Source organism: Sorghum bicolor, chromosome 10 (assembly GCF_000003195.3).
Source record: "Sorghum bicolor cultivar BTx623 chromosome 10, Sorghum_bicolor_NCBIv3, whole genome shotgun sequence".
Classification (NCBI taxonomy): domain Eukaryota; kingdom Viridiplantae; phylum Streptophyta; class Magnoliopsida; order Poales; family Poaceae; genus Sorghum; species Sorghum bicolor.
Genome location: NC_012879.2, coordinates 7,771,562 through 7,791,154, shown reverse-complemented (window position 1 = coordinate 7,791,154; position 19,593 = coordinate 7,771,562). Strand labels below are relative to the sequence as shown.

At 45.3% G+C, this 19,593-nt stretch overlaps 1 protein-coding gene and 1 long non-coding RNA gene across 2 annotated transcripts; one reads left to right on the top strand and one right to left on the bottom strand.

The window, feature by feature from the left end:
* On the top strand, positions 1,140 to 3,334 carry LOC8080057 (ethylene-responsive transcription factor RAP2-13). The gene has a single exon (XM_002438036.2). It carries the CDS (start codon positions 1,839 to 1,841, stop codon positions 2,940 to 2,942), a length of 1,104 nt encoding a protein of 367 aa, XP_002438081.1. The 5' UTR covers positions 1,140 to 1,838; the 3' UTR covers positions 2,943 to 3,334.
* Positions 5,847 to 7,345, bottom strand: LOC110431433. Its single transcript, XR_002448920.1, has 3 exons — positions 6,563 to 7,345; positions 6,220 to 6,415; positions 5,847 to 6,109 (listed from the first exon to the last, which is right to left on the bottom strand). It is a non-coding gene; the product is annotated as an uncharacterized LOC110431433 (long non-coding RNA).

Sequence of the window (19,593 nt, the reverse complement as noted above, 5' to 3'; positions counted from 1 at the left end):
CCTTATTATTATTTTTTAAACACATATTGTCGTTCATTTCTTAATCCGATAATCAAGGATAGCGTTCTAAGTTTGCTGACCGGCCTATGACAGTCCATTTGATCAAGGACGGACGACGTTAGTAAGTCTTTCTAAGTTTGCTAGCCAATCTATGACAACCTATAACCTGTTTGATCAAGGACGACACTCTCTAAGATAGTAAGTTTGTTGGCCGAGCTCTCTATAGTAAGTTTGATGGCCGTGCCCTAGACAACTTCTCTCTAAGTTTGCTGGTGCCATGACAACCCATAATTAGTGGCGAAGCTGAACAAACTAAAGAGGATGTACGTGCCTTGTGGGTGCATAAACATGTCTGATGGGGGTGCATATATAGCGAAATCTTAATTAATCTTATTGTTTTTGTATTTGGGGGGGGGGGTGGGGGGGCATTTGCACCCACTACTTAGAACATAGTTTCGCCCTGCCCATAACCTATTTGATCAAGGACGGTGCTCTAAGTTAGTTTGCTGGTTAGTAAGTTTGAACCAACCGGACTTCACCGATGTTTCTTTGCTACTGTTCTTTCTGCAAATATACTCGCCATATCCGGGGTACGAACCAACTGTACTCCAGCGATGTTTCTTTGCTAGTGTTCTCTCTACAAATTTACTTACCATATTGAGGTATGGACCAACTATACTACACCAATGTTTCTTTGATAGTGTTCTCTCGGTAAATTTACTCACCTTATCGGGATATGAACCAAACTGTACTTCACTGTATATTTCTATTAATATATATATGTTTTTTAAAGATACTTCTATCGAAATTTCCTTGCCAGTGTTCTGTTTGCAAATTTATTCACCAGTTTATCAACCAACTCTAAAACATCGTCACACACGGCGCCCCCGCAGCCGTAGTTCACTGCCTGGAACTGGAAGCCATGCTCGAGCAGTCGAGCTGGCACACAAGAACACCATCATCGGGGCCCACGCGCCGGGACAGCAGCATTGCTTCACTTCACCGCGCGAAGTTTCGTCCACGGCTCCACCATGCCCGCTCGTCAGCGTCACAGCGCCCACCTGCAGCCCTGCCCCGGCGCGGCGACTGACCTGCCGCCGTCCCACGCTATATAAACAGCAGCGCCAGTGGCCAGCAATCCCCAAGAGAGACTTCATCCGCCCCAACCACCACTCCCACACGCACAAGCCTTCCCATCCCTCCCCTCTCCTCCATCCTCCGGCCATCCATCCCCTCCAGCAACCCAACCCAGAACCCACTCCACTTCCCCGGTGAGGCTGAGCGATCCACCACCACGGCAACGACGACGACGGCGACCAGCCACCGCGCGCACGGTGGCAACAGGTTTGTTCTCTGAACCCTTTCTCGTAGAAGCCAAGCTAGGAAAAAGGAGGCCTTTTTTTGGGAGCCTTTCTTGCTGCTGCTATTTGATCGAGCAAGCAAGGAAGTGTGACCGGAAAAGATCGGAGCTTTTATTTCGAACGGTTCGTCTTCCTCGTTCCTTGCAAGTAGGGAGAACAGAGATCCGGAGAACCTTTTTTCTCTCCTGGATTAGTTCCTGTCTGTTCTTGTAGAGCTTTCTGAATTCTTTTAGCTTCTTCTTTTGTTTTTTTAGCAAGCTAGAAAGGGTCGTTTTTAAGCCCCCTTTCAGCCTGCACCAACCAAACCATTGACCCACCATCCTCCTGTTCTTCGCTTTTATTGAAGAAACAGGCCTTAATTTTTCCCAATTTCTTCTTCTTTTTCTGCTAGTTTCATCTCCAGTTCAGTTCTTGCAAACCAAAAAAGAAAAAAAAAAGATTCGACCTTTTCCTCTTTTTTTCCTTTACATTTTGCCAATGGCAGCCATAGATTTGTACACAAACCAGCTGAGCTCCTCGTCGTCGTCCTCCTCGGACCAGGAGCTCATGAAAGCACTCGAACCTTTTATCCGAAGTGCTTCTTCACCCACCTCCTCCACCTCCACCACCACCTCTCCCTTCTCCTACTCGTACCCCTACTGCTCTGCTCTGCCTCAAGATTCGTACTACCTCCCCGCCACATCCTCTTACACCTCCTTCCCGCCACCACCTCCTGCTCCCACCGCCGCCACCTCCTTCTCCCAGCTCCCGCCTCTGCCGCAGTCCTCGTCGTCGTACGCCTCTCCGGCGGCGGCGTCGTACCCGACGTCGTCGTCGGCGGACGCCGCGTCGGGGCTGGCGGCGCTGAACCACCTGGGCCCGGCGGCGCAAATCCACCAGATCCAGGCGCAGCTCTTGGCGCAGCATCAAGAGCAGCAGCAGCAGCAGAGGGGCCTGCTGGCGGCGGCGGCGTTCCTCGGCCCGCGGGCCACGCAGCCCATGAAGCACGCCGGTGCGCCGTCGGCGTCGTCCGCGAAGCTGTTCCGCGGCGTTCGGCAGCGGCACTGGGGCAAGTGGGTGGCGGAGATCCGGCTGCCCAGGAACCGGACGCGGCTGTGGCTCGGCACCTTCGACTCCGCCGAGGACGCGGCGCTCGCCTACGACAAGGCGGCCTTCCGCCTCCGCGGCGACGCGGCGCGCCTCAACTTCCCGTCACTCCGCCGCGGCGGCGTGCACCTCGCGGGCCCGCTCGACGCCTCCGTCGACGCCAAGCTCACCGCCATCTGCCAGGGCCTCACCACCGCCGAGCCCGCGTCGTCCAAGGCCGCCGACACCGACGCCAGCACCACCGCCACCGCTGCCCCAGACTCGCCCAAGGCCTCGGCGTCCACGACCACCACGGAGGGCGACGAGTCGGTACACTCCGCCGGCTCGCCTCCTTCCTCCCTCCCGGCGTTCTTCCAGCCACCGCCGCCGCCGCAGCAGCAGCATCCCGAGATGGTAAGCCTGGACTTCACGGAGGCGCCGTGGGACGAGTCCGCCGCCCTGCACCTCAACAAGTATCCGTCCTGGGAGATCGACTGGGACTCCATCCTCTCGTGATCAAGATGAACCCAACAACAACAACAACAAGCAGATGCTCAATCACGCGCGCTGTAATTTTTGTCAATGGATTTAATTAATTAACCGTGGCCGCTCCGGATCCGATGGAATATTAGACATCGGCCGTAGCGACTACGAGTAGGGTTTAAGGAGTTCGTCGGACGTAGAGGACAGGGTTTAAGCTCATCAAGATTTTCCATTTAGTCGTCAATATCATTGTTAAGATTATTCGTTAGTGTCGTCGAGTGTCTCCTGGTTGCTTGGCCGGTTGTTTTTTCTCTCCCGGCAAAGGCCAGTTGAGGGTGTGAGTGTAATGGAGTATCATGTAACTACTGTTGGCTAGTACTGAATTCGAATTTGCTAGTCATTACAAATGTTTGTCTCTGTTTCCAGTAGTTGCTTCTACACTGTCGCAGTAGAGACGAAAAAAAAACTATGTTCATAAAGCAATGGCTACTGGCTAGGGATCAGGTATTCAGGTCGTCAAAGCAAGCTCTCTCCTCCCTCCCAATATTATTCGTTCAGTTCAATATTGTTGTGGAAAGGTGGCATCTCAGTTCAGTTCAGTAGTCTTGAGACTCCAATTCTTTTGTTGTGCTTTTCTTATGCCTTCCATCTCAATAAAATTGGAAGGTCTTCTTGAAAGCATGTTACCTTCTGCCTGCAAAAGCTCTTCGATCATACTACATAATTTAGGGCTATGTAGTAACTAGATTCAGTCATTCAGAGATGTGTTGCATGCTACACCATCCTTGTTCCATAATCCAAAACCACATGTTCCTACTCATCGACGATAGATGGAGCTAGCTTATTGGGCTTGGTGCAAGCATGTGTGTGGGCCGGTTGAAAACTTCTGGAGAGTAGCCACTTTCCTAGCTAGAGTGCAAGGGACATTGTTTCTAGCTTGTTAAGCATTGGAATGCAGAAAAGGTAAGGAACAAGGGAAGTTTAGCAGGAAAAAAGAATGCTTGGTCAAAAAGAGCAGTATTCTTCCCCTGCAATCCTACTCTTTTTTAAATAAAGAGTTTAATGTTTGAAACTAGAGTTGCGCGTGCAAACTTAAGAATCACTCAAGCACCACGAAAGAGACCCCATTCGCAGGTGTTTAATACATATTCCGAGTTGAAAATTTACACAAGCATATATCATCCCCCTTCTGGATTGTTCACCAGTCACCTCAATGACTTGTCTTCAGAAAAAGACCTTATGGTGGACGACGTCAGGAATGAGAGGCAAAAATACATTCTAATGTTGGATTTTTCACAATGGTTTTGCACTTTTGCTTTTGCTTGGAATAACTGAAAGTCTGAAACTATTCCATCGCAAACCTGTCATCATTCTAAGTATAGGTTCAAGAACACGCGAGACAGCTATGGGATATCACTCACTGTACGTTTGTTCTCATCATCTCCACATGCATGGCACTGGCACCGTACGTGTGCTAGAAGTTGGAATGGTCTAAAAGATTAGAAGGCTAGAAGCTGAAGCTTTGAGCGTACGTACACACTTGATAACGATTAACGAATATTCTCTGGGGAACTAATCCAGTGATGACTCGGTGTATCACCATTGCTGATTTGCTGCGGAACGGAACAGATGCTCTGGCTCCCGTTTTCCACGTTACCGCCTTGGACGGACCCCCAGGAGTGGCGCCGCCGATTCCAAAGATATCTTTCACCCGTACGTGAGGAGTGGGGGATATGAACGGATTCGATGACCAGAAAAAGGTCGCCGGGAGCATCCGGTGCCGTTCACATTGGCAGGCAAGTGCCCTGTTTAGTTCCTCACTCACAAATTTTTCATTCATCACATCGAATCTTTAGACACATGCATGGAACATTAAATGTAGATAAAAAATAAACTAATTATACAGTTTAGTTAAAAATCATGAGACGAATCTTTTAAGACTAGTTACTCCATGATTAGCCTTAAGTGCTATAGTAACCCACATGTGCTAATGATAGATTAATTATGCTTAATAGATTTGTCTTGCAGTTTCCTGACGAGCTATGTATTTGTTTTTTTATTAGTTTCTAAAAACCTCTCCCAACATCCTTCCCACACATCCGATGTGACACCTAAAAAATTTTCATCTACAATCTAAACAGGGCCTAACGAAGCTGCAATGCAACAGCATGACAGCAGCCAGCAGGACACAGGAAATGGTTTTCCGTTGTTCTTTTACCTTTATATATATAGGCATACAGCCCACATCCCGGTGGCCCGGCCCAAAGCACAACATTTTGGCTTGGCACGAGCACAACATGGCATGGTGTATAGAGCCGTGCATGGGTTGATCTCTAGGCACGCCGGGCGACACGGCATGGCCCGATAATTTACCTAAGATCCGGTATCATAGTCAAGAGTATATATACCATACTTTGTTTTCTAACCCTAATTCTCATCCTAGCCTCTCTAGCGCCATCGCTCCTCCCCTTCCCTCGCATAGTCACATGCGTCGCATGAGTAAGTGCGCACCACGGCTCCCCTTCCCTTCTGACACTGCGGAGGCCCCTTCACATCCGTCACTGTGGCTCCCCTTCTCTTCTCTTGCATCGCGGCCACAGTCACAAGAATTATAGGTCGATCGGGTCGAGGGACTCGGGTCGACAATTGAAAAAATTGTGGTACAAGGGGGGTATACCTCTGCGGAACAAGAACCAAACATTTGGTGCGTGAACCCGAATCATATGGTTCGATGTCCCCAGTACAGAGCATAGAGTCCTGGGTCGTGACTATACTGGTTTTGGGTCGATGACCCCGGTACGAAGTTTGGAGTTGAGGGTCGCGAACCCAGCGGACCTAGGTCGATGAACCTGGTACGTAGCCTAGAGACGAGGTCGTGAACCCAGGGTGCCTAGGTCGACGAATATATAACTAAATCACCAGCAAACATGTCCAAACTGAAGTACGTAATTTAAATAACTCATTACATTAGGGTCCCATACATTAGCCAATCCAACAAAGAAAAATAAGAAATCTGCGAATAGTTTATAAATGACTCACAATGTCACACTCTAACCACTAACTTTATTTATTAAATGAAAGAAAAACAACTAACAGTCGATGGCAGTGGGTAGCCATGCTCATTCTCCTAGGAGTTGATGTAGTCCTTACTCCTCTAGCCCACTACTCCTCTGATGATCCACTCTGGCCAACCTACACTCCTGCAAACATTAGTCATCGATTCAGTATTTCATCATAGTGTTTGTGTGAAAGCATAGACTACAGAGTACAAACTATAAAGTTCAATTTTAATTATAGGATAGTGGCATACCAATCAATTATTCTTGTTTTTTGTGACCTTCTTTGATGATGAGTTGGGCTCCTCAATTAGAGGATCATTGGCCACATCTTTCTCCAAATCTTTCTAGCGTAATTGCTCGAGCTTCAATCTTGATTCCTCTAAGGAGGCATCCTCTGGATCTGTGTCCCATTTGCTATTAGGGCCTACTTTGTAGCTCTCTAGAAACCTGGACTGAAGACGAATGTTAGAGTGGACATAAACCAATTTATCTGTAGTTTTTGAATTTAGCTTGTTTCTCTTCACATTCCATACAAAATGAATATTTACTCCAACTTCTTTCAGCCGAGGAGCTACTGATTGGTTGAGATAGAACCTTTAAAGCAACTTCTGCTAAATTTGGAGTCTCCGAGCCATAGTTAGAACACCAATCAATGGGTGACATTGTGGTTGCATCAGTCTGAACAATGGGTAGTGCATACATTCCTTTCTTCATGTGAAATGCAGTAAATTCTTCTTGCATGGTCTTTCGTTCAGCATCACCATCTGCTATTTTACGAAAAGCTTCTACCACCCCTCTCATGACCTCCTTGTCTTGATTTGGAGCTTTTCTCGGAATGCCTCCTGGAGCAGGTGTTTTCATATACTCAAGTATCATATAACTTTGGGCATAGTGCAAAATCCAGGCAATGGACTGGGATGTTCATTTTGCTCCACTGACTAATAACTATCTCATTAACCTTAGGAAAATCTTCTTTGTGAGGATAATCTTCATTGGTCATCACATCTGTTATCTCTCCCAACATACTATCCATTTTTTCATATACTTCACCCATCTTGGGACCTTCTCCATCAATGTATTTCACCATTAAGAACAACAGCTTTGTGAGAGCAAGTACATTGTCAACCTCTGCCTAGAACTCTTCACTGTTGATAGTTTCAATTGCTGCCTTTGCATATTGATCACTGCTATTGGCCTTCATCCAATCCTTCCATTGCTTTGTGACCACCGTGGTAGCAAGTGCTTCTCGGCAGTCACTTAGCCTCTTCAGTAAAATATAGTGGGACGCAAATGTTGTCTTTGCCACCCTTAAGAGATCTAGCTTTGAGTTGCTTCTAAAAATTGCTAGGCCATGTTAGTAGTTCAGAAAAAAGTTATAGCTTTACCAGCCTTGTATTGTATGCTTTCTCCATCCAAGGAAGTGCATTGGCTAAATCCTTAAACATCAGATTGACAATATGCATTACGCATGGTGACCAAAAAATATGTTTATGAACCTAGTGAAAACATAATTCAGATTTAATAAAGACTAAAAGGAAAATAGTATTTAGCTTCTACAATTATTGACTTGTAATGAAAATATGACAAAGACATACCTTCTCAATTTCGCGTCCAGCTGCTTTGCAGTTTGATGCATTATCAGTCACTATTTGAAGAACGTTTGATTCTCCAATCTCATCAATAGCCTTAAGCAAATACTTTGCTATGTTTTCCCCAGTTTTCTCAATTCCAAAAAATCATCTGCATATAAGAACATTGAACCACCGTTGTTTGATGCAATTACATTGATCAAGGGGTGGTTTTTCATGTTCATCCACCCTTCTAAACCAATAGAGACACCTTTTGTGTACCTGGCACGATTGAGCATACTCGTAAGTCATAAGTAATAAGTTGTAATTTCTACCGATTTAACTCATAAGTGCATCATATTGTGTATAGTAAAAAATCACTGCATACTGTGTATTTCTAACTGGCGCTAAGTCTTGCACCACGTTTCTCTTGCATGCATCTAGAAGAGTGGTTCTTGCCTTCTCACTTGTTGGCGATTTGTATCGCTTAGGTGCTCTGTTTATGGTTGCTACCATTTTAGACCACCGGGGACTTCTCAAGATGTTGAATGGAATTCCATTAGCACACAAGTACCGCATAATGGCCATGTCAACAACATCCCTTTCCATCATACTGAAAGCATCTGCCAATGGAGTCTGAATCTTGATAGATGCTACTTTAGATGAAGATGAACCCTCCTTTTTCATCTATACAAAATAGTTGATAATGAACTCACAAGTATAAACACAGAGAATTTAAACTTGAAAGCATGACTACTTAATAGTGATTACTAAACATACCTTGTCATACAATTCTTTATACTTGGCGCGATCACTTTGTAGTGCAGAACAATGAATAATTTGTGCCTTCTTACCAGGTGGAGGACCAAAAAAGTGTGCATTTATTCTTGTCGCGGTATTGTTGAAAGTCTTTTTGCAGTGTTTGCAATGCCCCTTCTTCAAGCACTGCTGATATGGGTGCATGACCTGTCATAAAATGGGTCGTCGAACCGTTTCCTCCCCATACCAAGATTTGGGTCGGCGTCCCTGGTGTGGTTTGTGGCTTCGACCCCGAATCCTGTGACTATGGTTGAGGCCACCACTCTCTTTCCCTCGTGGACACCCCCTCCGACCCCCTCCCCCCTTCCCTCGCAACACCGTCGGCCGAGGGCCGAGTGCCTCCTCCCTCTCCTACCGTCGTGAGGACAGATCTGGTGCCAAGACATCCTCGCTCTCCTACGCGGCGATGGCGCTCCTCTGCGACATGGCGGCATCTCTAGGCCTTGCCTTCCCCTCCTTTCTGCTAAAAAGGCTGTGCTTTCTAAGCTGGCTCGGCACTAAAAAGGGCACAACATGCCATGCTTGGGCCGTCGGCCAGGCACGAAGCCTAGGATGGCATGGCCCGGTGGCATGCTAAGCCCTGTTTGGCCGTGCCTAAGCCTGGGCATTCGGGTTACCCGATTTTTTCGGGTCGGGTAATTCGGGTAATAAAAATTGTTACCCGATATTAGTCCCGAAAAAACACTACCTGCAATTTCGGGTACCCGATAATTCGGGTTTGGGTTCGGGTATTCTTGATTTACCCGAATTTTCAAAAAACAACACACTATACAAAATTTTAATAGCAATTTATATATAATTTCAGCCACAATTTGTATAGAATTTCAATAGCATTTTGTAGAGAATAATATATTACTATTGAAAGGATCAAGATGCCCAAGAGGGGGGTGAATTGGGCTTCTCTTAAAATTTAAGCAACCTATAAGCTCCAATTCAACCCCTTGTGCCTAGTGTGACTAGAGAACTACCGGACAAAAGTTTTGCAACCTAGTTCCAATCCTATTCTAGCATGGCAATTGTAAGAATGTAAAAACACAAAGTAAATGCTAGAAAGTAAAGGAGTAGTGGAAGAAAGTGCTTGGCTATGTTTTGCCGAGGTATCGGAGAGTCGCCACTCTCCACTAGTCCTCGTTGGAGCACCCGCGCAAGGGTCTTGCTCCCCCTTGGTCCGCGCAAGGACCAAGTGCTCTCTACAGGCTGATTCTTCGACAATCCATCGCGGTGAATTGCCCAAAACCGCTCACAAGCTTGACACGAGCCACCCACAAGAACTCCGGGCGGTCTTTGTGCCTCTAATCACCACCGAACCGTCTAGGTGATGGCGATCACCAAGAGTAACAAGCAAAGAACTTTCACTTGACCCAAACAAGGCACTAGAGAGTGGTGGATGCACACTTGACTCTTGGAATTCAACTAGAGAAGGATTCTCACAAGAAATCACTCAATTCTCAATCCTCTCTAGGCTCTTGCTACTCTCTTGCTCCACAACAAGTTTCTCAGATGTTCAAATGGGCAAGAGGCCTCTCATGGACAAGGTGGAGGAGTATAAATACACCCCACGAAGTCCAAAGGTCAGCCAACCGTTTTCCACTTAAAACGGGGTCACCGGACGCTGTTGATGTTGCACCGGACGCTCTGCACCGAGCGTCCGGTGACACTCAACGGCTAACTGTACCTGCGTCTGATAGGTCACCGGACGCTACTTCCTAGCGTCCGGTGCTCCGGGGAGTTTTACAAACTCTTTGAGTTTAAGACCGGACGCTACCCGGTGCGTCCGGTGTTCGGGGAAGGTTTACAACCTCCCTGGGTATGGGACCGGACGCTGCCCGGTGAGTCCGGTGCCAGCGTCCGGTGCCTAACCCTAGGCACTACGGCTCTCCAACGGCTAAGGACCTCACCGGACGCACTCACAGAGCGTCCGATGCAGCGTCCGGTGCCTACTTAGGCACCCTAACTTCGTCGAAACGCGATCGTTCCAAAACGAAGTTGGTTCCTCACGATCTAAGGACTATATCTGAGCTACCTGGTGCTAGGTTTACCAAGTGTGCACCACACCTAAACCTAAAGCCTTGCCTAAGTCAAGCTAATAGATCAAAGCCCCTCTTAATAGTACGGTCAAAAGAAAACAAAGTCCTAAACTACTCTAAGTGCTCTTCTTCACCATATGGCACTTAGACCTAGTCTAGTCTTGACGATGTCCATCCATCCTTTGAAAACCGAAACGATTTCCACTATTAAGTAGGCATGTATGTCCCTGTTCATCGAGTACCTATTACCATGACCTCACTAATGACTTTGCCTCTGCAAAACACACGTTAGTCATAGTAATCAACATTGTCATTAATCACCAAAATCATTAGGAGCCTAGATGCTCTTTCAACTATCACTTGTTCAAACAAAGAGAATTACGTTCTAATAAATTGATAAGTTCTAATATTTAACTAACAACACATGATAAATATAAATATATAGACAAATATTTGGGTAACTCGGGTAGTTCGGGCACTGGAGGATATTACCCGAATTACCCAAACTAATTTCGGGTAATCAAAATCACTATCCGAATTTAGGATCGGGTACCTCGGGTTCGGGTAATTCGGGTCCGGATCCGGGTAATTCAGGTACGGATAATGGGTATCGGGTAATTTGCCCAGGCTAGCCGTGCCTCGTTGAACCGTGCTTGGCATGAGCCTATGTTGTGTCGGACCAGGCTAGCTCTTTGCTCATCTATACTCAATATTCCGGACTATTTCGGTAGTGTTGGGCTCGCTATGCGACAGGAGTATAGACGACAAATTGCTTTTATTTTTGTTTTCTATTTATAAATACCTTTTATTTTCTTCTCAGAAGCCTATTTGATAGTCCACTGTACAAATTATAGTCCACTGTTAGTTTTCTTGTAACTTAAACTTATTTAACTTCAACCGAGTTCATAGAAAAAATATGCCAATATCTATGATATCAAATTCCATTAAATCATAGATGAAATATGTCTTGATATTATATTTAGTTGGCTTGCAGATCTTAGTATATTTTTCTAGAAACTTATTTCAAAGTTATAAAAGATTGACTCAGGACAAATGAAGTGACCCATAAATTGCAGGCGTCTTTTGGAACGTAGAAAATTTTTCTAGGAAAACAAACTGATTCATGTGATATTCTAAACAATTCTTGTAAATATTGCATTCCAAAGTGGCAAAAATGTAGAGGTTGGCTGGTTGCCTTCTTCCATTCAAAGCTGGCAACAAGCAAATCAACAGTGACATGCAAAGAAATAAGTTTTAAAAAGGTTAAATAAAACATTGTAACCAAGTTGCACCATTAATCAAATACAAATAATAACTAAAATACACTATTGGGAATGAAATAGTTTGAAAATGAGAAAAATATTGGAGGAAAATGTGAAAAAATATTTGATGACATATATGAATTGACATATTGAGATTTCATTTCATATCCATCACTGTGTTTAAATAAATATTTGCGTGTTGCATGGGATTTTATGGTAACAAATACAAAAAAATGAAAATAAGAGATGATCTTTTCTATCAAAGAAGAAAAGAGGCGCTCAAAAGGACAAAAACATATATCGGTAGAAAGGGAAAAACCGAGAGCTCGTTTGGACAAACTGCGTTCAATTATAGTCGGGCCAAAATGTTTACTTGGACCAACAATTTATTCTACCTAGGCTGGCTTGTTGGATGTCTTGTCCACTTGGAGGCACATAGCTTCCATTTGCGTCCAAGTCTATTATTTGCCCCCATGTTTGTTTCCTTTGAATAAAGATCCATATTCATGTGGCAAAAACATTTTAGCTTCTTCTATTATCACTAGAGTCAATAATTCCTCCATGAATTGCAAAACCAGGTATTTGTACTCCTGCAACTAACAAAACCATGTAAAGTTACCTACTTGATGCCTTCAAATTAATGTGAATTTCTAGTGATGTGGTGTTAATGTGTCAGTGATTTTGACACGTGGCTTTGTTGGCGCGGATGTGGCATAGCAAACCACTCAGCAAAAAAGAAAAAAACTATTGTAGGGCCTGCAAACTATGTCACATTGTCGCCTTCCTTCTTTTTCTCAAGTCATGTTTTTTTTAGAAATTTAGGGCATTGCCCCTGTCCTAGCATCACAAAGACATCAAAGTATTCATTACAACATTCAGGTGGGAGACACCCGGTCCAAATAGCTTACAAAAAACAATGGAAAGAGACTCAAAGTATTTCCAGCAAAACACTCACACCAACCAACCTAGATTTCAAAACTCGCTCTCCCTCCACCCATAAGGCTTGACCCCACCCCTAGAACTCTCCATGGAGACAGATAGCTTCTTTGCTTCTTTTGGTAAGTAGGGTCTTCACAATTAAGTGTCGTGTATTGGGATAAGAAATTATCCCACATTCCCACTTGATCTCTAGTCATGTTTCTCCATCTCTCTTCCTCAAATCTCCTCCTACCACCAAACCCGCCAAACATTGACTCTGTCGCCTCGTCTCAACGAATGTCCCCACATCCTCCTCCAAGAGCCACGACTGTCTCTTCCCATGACCACCCCCTCCAAATGTTGGCCACAGCTACCTCAGTGTAACGCCCTAAATTTTTGCTTCTTTGAAAATAGAGCTAAGATAATTTATTTTTTTATTTTTGGTGCTCATGAAACATAGGAAAATAATATTTTTCATTAAAATAAAAATTTATCATAGGATTAGAAATATGGTTGTGCATTCATGCTGGAAAACTTATTTTTTTATTGTGATGAGTGATTTGACCCAAAGTTTAAAATTGTTTCAAACTGGTTTGAAAATGGTTTGGAAATAAAAAAAATAACTTTCCCCTCTGCTCTTCGGACGAAGGCCTGGCCCCTATTTTCCCTCGGCCTCGGCCCAACCCAATGTGCCACCCCTTTTCCCTTTTCTCTCTAGCAAGCCAGCCCCGTGCCGTTAGTCTCTGCCAGGTGGGACCCGCAGGTCAGTGGCATCCTCCCTTTCTTCCTCGCCGTGTCCAGCAGGGACTCCCAACCGAAGGCAAGCATCGTCCAATCCAATCTTCCCGAGATTCTCCTACCGAATCCCGCACTACCGAGCCCTATAAAACATCCAGCAGCGCCCCCGCATGTTCCTTTCACATCCAAACCAACTAAGCCGCGCCCTAGCTTCGGATTTCGCAAAAACCGGATCTCGCCGAACTCCGGATCAAGCCGCCGCCGTGGTTTTCGCTCCGGGGTGCTCAATTCCCGCCCGCAACCACGTGCCGAGTTTTGCGTCGAGGTAACGAAGCTTCCAAGTCTCTTCCCTAACTTTCTACCGCGTTTTTTTGTTCTCACATCGGCGCCGAACCTGCAGAGGAAGTGCCGTCCGCGGTTTTGCGTCGCGTGCCTTCCCCAAGATCGCCCGAGCTCCAATAGCAGCCTAGGTGAGTTCGCGATGGTCCTCTCTTGCTCTCAGTACCCTTCCCGTCGAAAACCGAGCTTCCTAGTCCCTTCTCCACCATCTCCGGCGAGCTCGGCTCTTTGAAGGGTCGAGATGGCGGACTAGAGAGGGTGAATAGCCCTTTCTAAAAAATATCGCACCGGCTAACCGAAACAAATGCGGAATTAAAACTATCGGCCTAGCCAAGACTACACCCCTCTATCTAAGTTCTCTAGCACCTTGAAAAGATCCTAAACAAGCAAGTAAGGTGCTACCTTAGCAAGAGCTCACCTAATCAATTCTAGGAGCAAGGTCACACAAACCTATGCAACTAGTACTTTACAAACCGGGGGAGCTCCTACACAAACTAGTGAGGCAAAGCGCACAAAGCCTAAGCTCACTAGCAAGCTCAATAACAAGGCAACTAATGCCAAATTAGAGAGCGCAAATTACTTAGCTACACAAACTAAGCAATGTGATTAACAAGGTTACACAAACCAAATTAGTCACGCAAGGGAACTACTTCTAGCTACACAAGCAAGAAGGTAACTAGCAAGCTACACAAGCTAACTAATTACAAGAGCAACTACACAAGCACAAGTATATGAATATAAGAACAATCTTGTGCTAGGGACTTGCAAACCAACGGGAAGAACAAAGTTGACACGAAGATTTTCTCCCGAGGTTCACTTGGTTGCCACCAAGCTACGTCCCTGTTGTGTCGACCAACACTTGGTGGTTCGGCGGCTAAGAGGTGTTACACGAACCTCGTCCCCACTAGGACACCGCAAGAACCTACCCACAAGTGAGGTAGCTCAATGACACGCACGATCCAATAGAGTTGCTCTTCGCGATCCCCGCGGGGTGAGCACCGTACCCCTCATAATCTCTTCTCCGGAGCACCGCACAATCTCCTTGCGTGCTTCGACGGAGTCACAAGCCACCAAGCCGTCTAGGAGGTGGCAACCTCCAAGAGTAACAAGCACCACCGGCTTGCAACACGACCACCTAGTGCCACTCGATGCAATCTCTAGTTGCAACACACTAGAATCGCTCACTCACACAATCGGATAATCACTATCAAGCATATGTGAGTTAGAGGCTTCACTAGCACTCCCAAAGCATGGACACTAAGTCCCAAAGGTGCTCAGCGCCGGCCAAGGCCGGCCACCACTTCTATTTATAGCCCCAAGGGCTAAACTAGCCGTTGCCCCTTCACTGGGAAAAACACGTGGGCACCGGACGCTCACAAGGAGCCACCGTACGCTCAACCTCCAGCATCCGGTGCTCAGCTGACCGCCACGTGTCACTAGCCGTTTGAACTCGACCGTTGCCGCCAACGGCTACTGCGTACGCATGCCTGCACAGCACCACCGGACGCTTATTGCGTCACACCGGACGCGTCCGGTGCACACCAAACTCGTGCGTAGAGAGCTCCGCAAACTCACACGGTCACCGGACGCACCCTGAGCGTCCGGTGCTCACCGGACTCATGCGCAGAGAGGGTCGCCAAACCGCCCGCACACCGAACGCAGAGCACCGGACTCACCCCGGTGCGTCAGGTGCACTCTGCTACACCCGACAGCACACCGGATGCTAAAGGCCTAGGAACTCCACCTCCTTTGTAAAGTGTGTCAACACCAACAAGTGTACACCACCATGTGCAAGTGTGTTAGCATTTTCATAAACATTTTTCCAAAGGAGTTAGCCTCTCAAACTTGCCACGCCACTCGATCCTAACATGTATGCAAAGTTAGATCGCTCCAGTGGCACTAGATGACCGATATGCAAACAAGTTTGCCCCTCTTGATAGTACAACCATCTATCCTAAATCCGGTCATAAACTTCTCTACACACCTATGACCGGTGAAATGGAAATGCCCTAGGTTATACCTTTGCCTTGCGCATTCCATTCCATCTCCTCCAATGTTGATGCAACACATGCACCAACCAATCACCAAATGATATGATCCACTTCATATCATCACGTGACCATATTGGTTCATCGATCTTGACCTCACTTGCTCTTCACCGTTGCCTCGGTCCATCGGCGGCAAGTCTTGCTCAAGCTTCACCGTCACACGCGGTCCCTCGCTTCAAAGCCTCTGACTTGCCCTTCACTCTTGCAACCGGTCCATCAAGCCAAGCCTCATCTTGATCTTCTCCACCTTAGTCACATGACTCCATGTCATGTCTCATATGCAATGAGCTCCTTCATCATCACATAATCACCTGTGAACTAATCTCCTGTGTATATCACATAAACACTATTAGTCCACCTAAGTTGTCACTCAATTACCAAAACCAAACAAGAACCTTTCACTCTTTTCCCGCCATGGAGCCACCGTGCAGCTCCTGGGCACCGCCGGCTGAAATCCCCCCATCCCCTCGATGTCTCCTGGACCATCAGATCAAGATCCAACGGCTCACAACAGAACATACCCCTTCATTCGCGTTTTTGCTAAAGAGCCCCTGCTGTTTATAGGAATAAACCCGCGGTCCTAAAGCGCCCTTTCGATAATACGCTTTCTCAATTTTAAAAGCGTATTCTGCGGCGGTTTGAACTAAAATACGTTTTCTGAATTTACGAGTTTGCCACTGGAATTAGATAGCTTATAAAATATTCATCTTAACTCCGATTTGACCCATTCAAATTGCGTTAGGTTCATTTTCATGAGCTCTACATGTTAGAAAAATAGTTTTCTCAGTTTGAAACTTTTTTATTTCGTGACCTTAATTAATTGATTACTTTTCTATCCAAAATCTTAGAAAATTCATATCTTCTCCGTTTTAATTCCGATTCTCGTGATCTTTACGTTTGTGTGATCATAGTGTTGCGTAGAACATTTTGATAAATTTTTATATTTGTTTTACCATTGTTTGGTGTATTGTTCTAATTATAGCTTGTTTGCTTTGTGTATGATTGTCTTCATTGGATTGCGTGTTGTTGATTGATGATCGAGTTTAGTCGGTGAGCTTTACGTTGGTGATCAAGGTCAAGCTTTTGACGACCAGCAGCAGGCTCAGGAGAGCTTTGATCAAGGCAAGTATAACCTGTGACTATCCTTGTTACCTATACACAATTAATACAATATATATCATATGCATGTGTTCACCTTAATGACCTTAGCAAAATCATAGATGATTGTTATCCAGAATTCCTTGTTACCTATTTTGGATATGCATTTGGGTAGTTCTTGCTAGTGCTTGAATATAATCCATGATCTTGTGACATGAATGTTTGGATATACAATAAGCAATAAAATAAGCTTTCTAGCAACTTGAATATAAAGGGTGGAAAGAACTCTGGCTTTTGCTAGATTGATCTTGACCCTCCATAAAGACTTATTCCTTGGCAAAAACTGGGACAACTCGTACAACCATGAGGGCTATATGGCTCTAGCTTTAGTCAAGTATGAGTAATTTTTCTAGCTCGTTAGCGGTTACCCGTGTGGCGCAATTGGGGAATAGCAGACCGTGGATTCCTGCGGGTGAATCACATGGACTGACTAATGAAACCAAGCGGCCCTAACTTGTTAGACGAACCTTTGAAAGACTTCATAGTGATCCCTGCCGACCTTCCTTGGTAGTGGGTTAAGAGGTCGACGGGCCTCGGGCGAAAGGGTAAATCATGACTCATGGGTAAAGATGTACAACCTCTGCAGAGTGTTAAATCTGGTATACTAGCCGTGCCCACGGATACGGGCGGCCCGGAAAACTGACGGAATAGATGGACACTGATTAATGATGATAAAAGATGGTTTATTATGTTGTTTATATGTGTTATTCATAATTCCTGTATACAATTGATCATGTGGTTATGGGATTTAATATGCTACCTTGATATTTGCTATCCAATGATTAAATATGCTATCTACATATAAAAGCTAAATGCAGTCAAACCAGTGTCAGCTTTTTGAGCATCATGAACCCCTGGTTATACTTGTTGAGTACGATATGTGCTCATTCTTACAATTTCCTCCACACTTCAGGAGTTGCTTTAGGCTTGTGATCAACCAGTCAGTTTGATCCTGCGGAGAGGAGTTAATACCCGAAGTTTGGAGTTGTCTATCCGCTGTTTGCTATTAAAGGTTATCTTTTTTATACTAAGTACGTTATATATTTATGCATTGTCTTTTGATGTTACCCTTTATTTGTAGCTATATGTGAGAATTGACTTCTAAGACTCACATATGATACATATTTGGTTTTGTCCTTAAAATCGGATATTACACTCAGCCTCGTCCTACCAGCGCATGTTGTACTGCTCTTGTACCATAGCATGGTAATCTTGTTGCGTTCACGTGTTGCTACCACGTTGCGCTGAGCACGGTGTGCATGTTGACTAGACCTGATCATGGGCGAACTAAGATGGGAAAATGGGGGAGGTCAAAGAGAGGTGGATACGACGCTATCCTGATACTGGAACGAGGGAACATTACTCGGTGGGTTTTAGGGGAAATAGATCATTAGGGCACTATTGGGCCCTTGGATTGGATTGTTGTGGCATTGAGTCAGCCTTTACCCACTCAATGGCCTACGGTTTGAAGGGAGATAGTTGGGCTAGATTGTTGTTGGGTTGCAGGGAGCCTTTGTTCTATCTCATCGAGCTTGCAAGCCATTTGGATTGTTAATTTAATGAGATAAAATTTATACTAAGTTACAAATAACTCCACTTGTTATAAAAAAAAGGCAAACACTGATTCAAGATGAGCCAAAATGTACATGAGTCAAGCAAGCTAACGAGCCATGAGTTTTTTGTCCAACCCTATAATTATGGATTGATCTCTCTTTTTTGAGGGGACTGAAACCGGAATTTCTTCCATCATACTACTAAAGAGGCAAACTCTAGCTCATGTTCTTAAGGAGCCGGGCCAACTTGTTATGCTGACGAGGTCTCCCGGACAGGATCCGTGAGCCGTAGCGTGGCGTGGGCAGGATCCGAGCCAGGCCATAGAGGCTGGACGGCCCAATAAGTTTTGGGTTAGGTACGATGTGCTGTAGGAGGAAAAGAACGGCTGAATGGGCATTGGTCCGCCGAAAACATTTTCTCCATTGGGCCAAAGTAGGCGAAATGGTTGAGGCCAGAACTTTGGGCCAACAAGCCGGCCTAGTAACGTCTCCTCTGAAACGAGAAACGGACCGTGTACGGCGGGCTTGAACACGGAAAATCTTGTCCCGGCAACTTGCTTTCAGTTGTTGGACGTAGTTCCAGTCCAAAAAAAAAAGTTATCGGACGTAGTATCAGATCGAACACGTCACGAAATGACCCACAAAATTTGTCTCACTGTCGTCCTGCTAATTAAAGGCTCGAAACGGGAGAACCAGCATTATTTATTAGCTAATCTCTTTGTGAACACATCATCTGTAGAATCCTACGATATATACGCATATATAGATCTCCTGTATTCCCAAATTTACGATCTACGTACATACGAGTTCGATCCCGTTTTAAAAGAAAAGACATGATAATAAAGATATAAAACTGTATATGTGTACGTACGTGGTGCATGCGTGACAAACAACAGTTAAGCACACATACATCAATCCGGTGGCGAAGCTAGAGCGAATTAGATGGGGGTGCCTCTCTCTTGTAGGCGTGAAAATTTAATTTACAACCATGGTGAAAATGTATTTCTAATAGTGGTTTTTCAAAATTTTGTGGGTACCTGGGCATCCACAAGCTACTAGGTAGCTTCGTCCCTGCATCAACCTCCTCCTCTGTCAGTCGCAAAAAAAACTCTTCCTCCGTCCAATACTGTGGCCTTGTTTAGTTCCAAAAAATTTTGCAAAATAGTCACGGTAGCACTTTCGTTTGTATTTGACA

What these genes read in the sequence shown, in the direction of transcription:
- LOC8080057 (XM_002438036.2), top strand. Translation starts at nt 1,839, where the DNA reads ATGGCAGCCATAGATTTGTACACAAACCAGCTGAGCTCCTCGTCGTCG.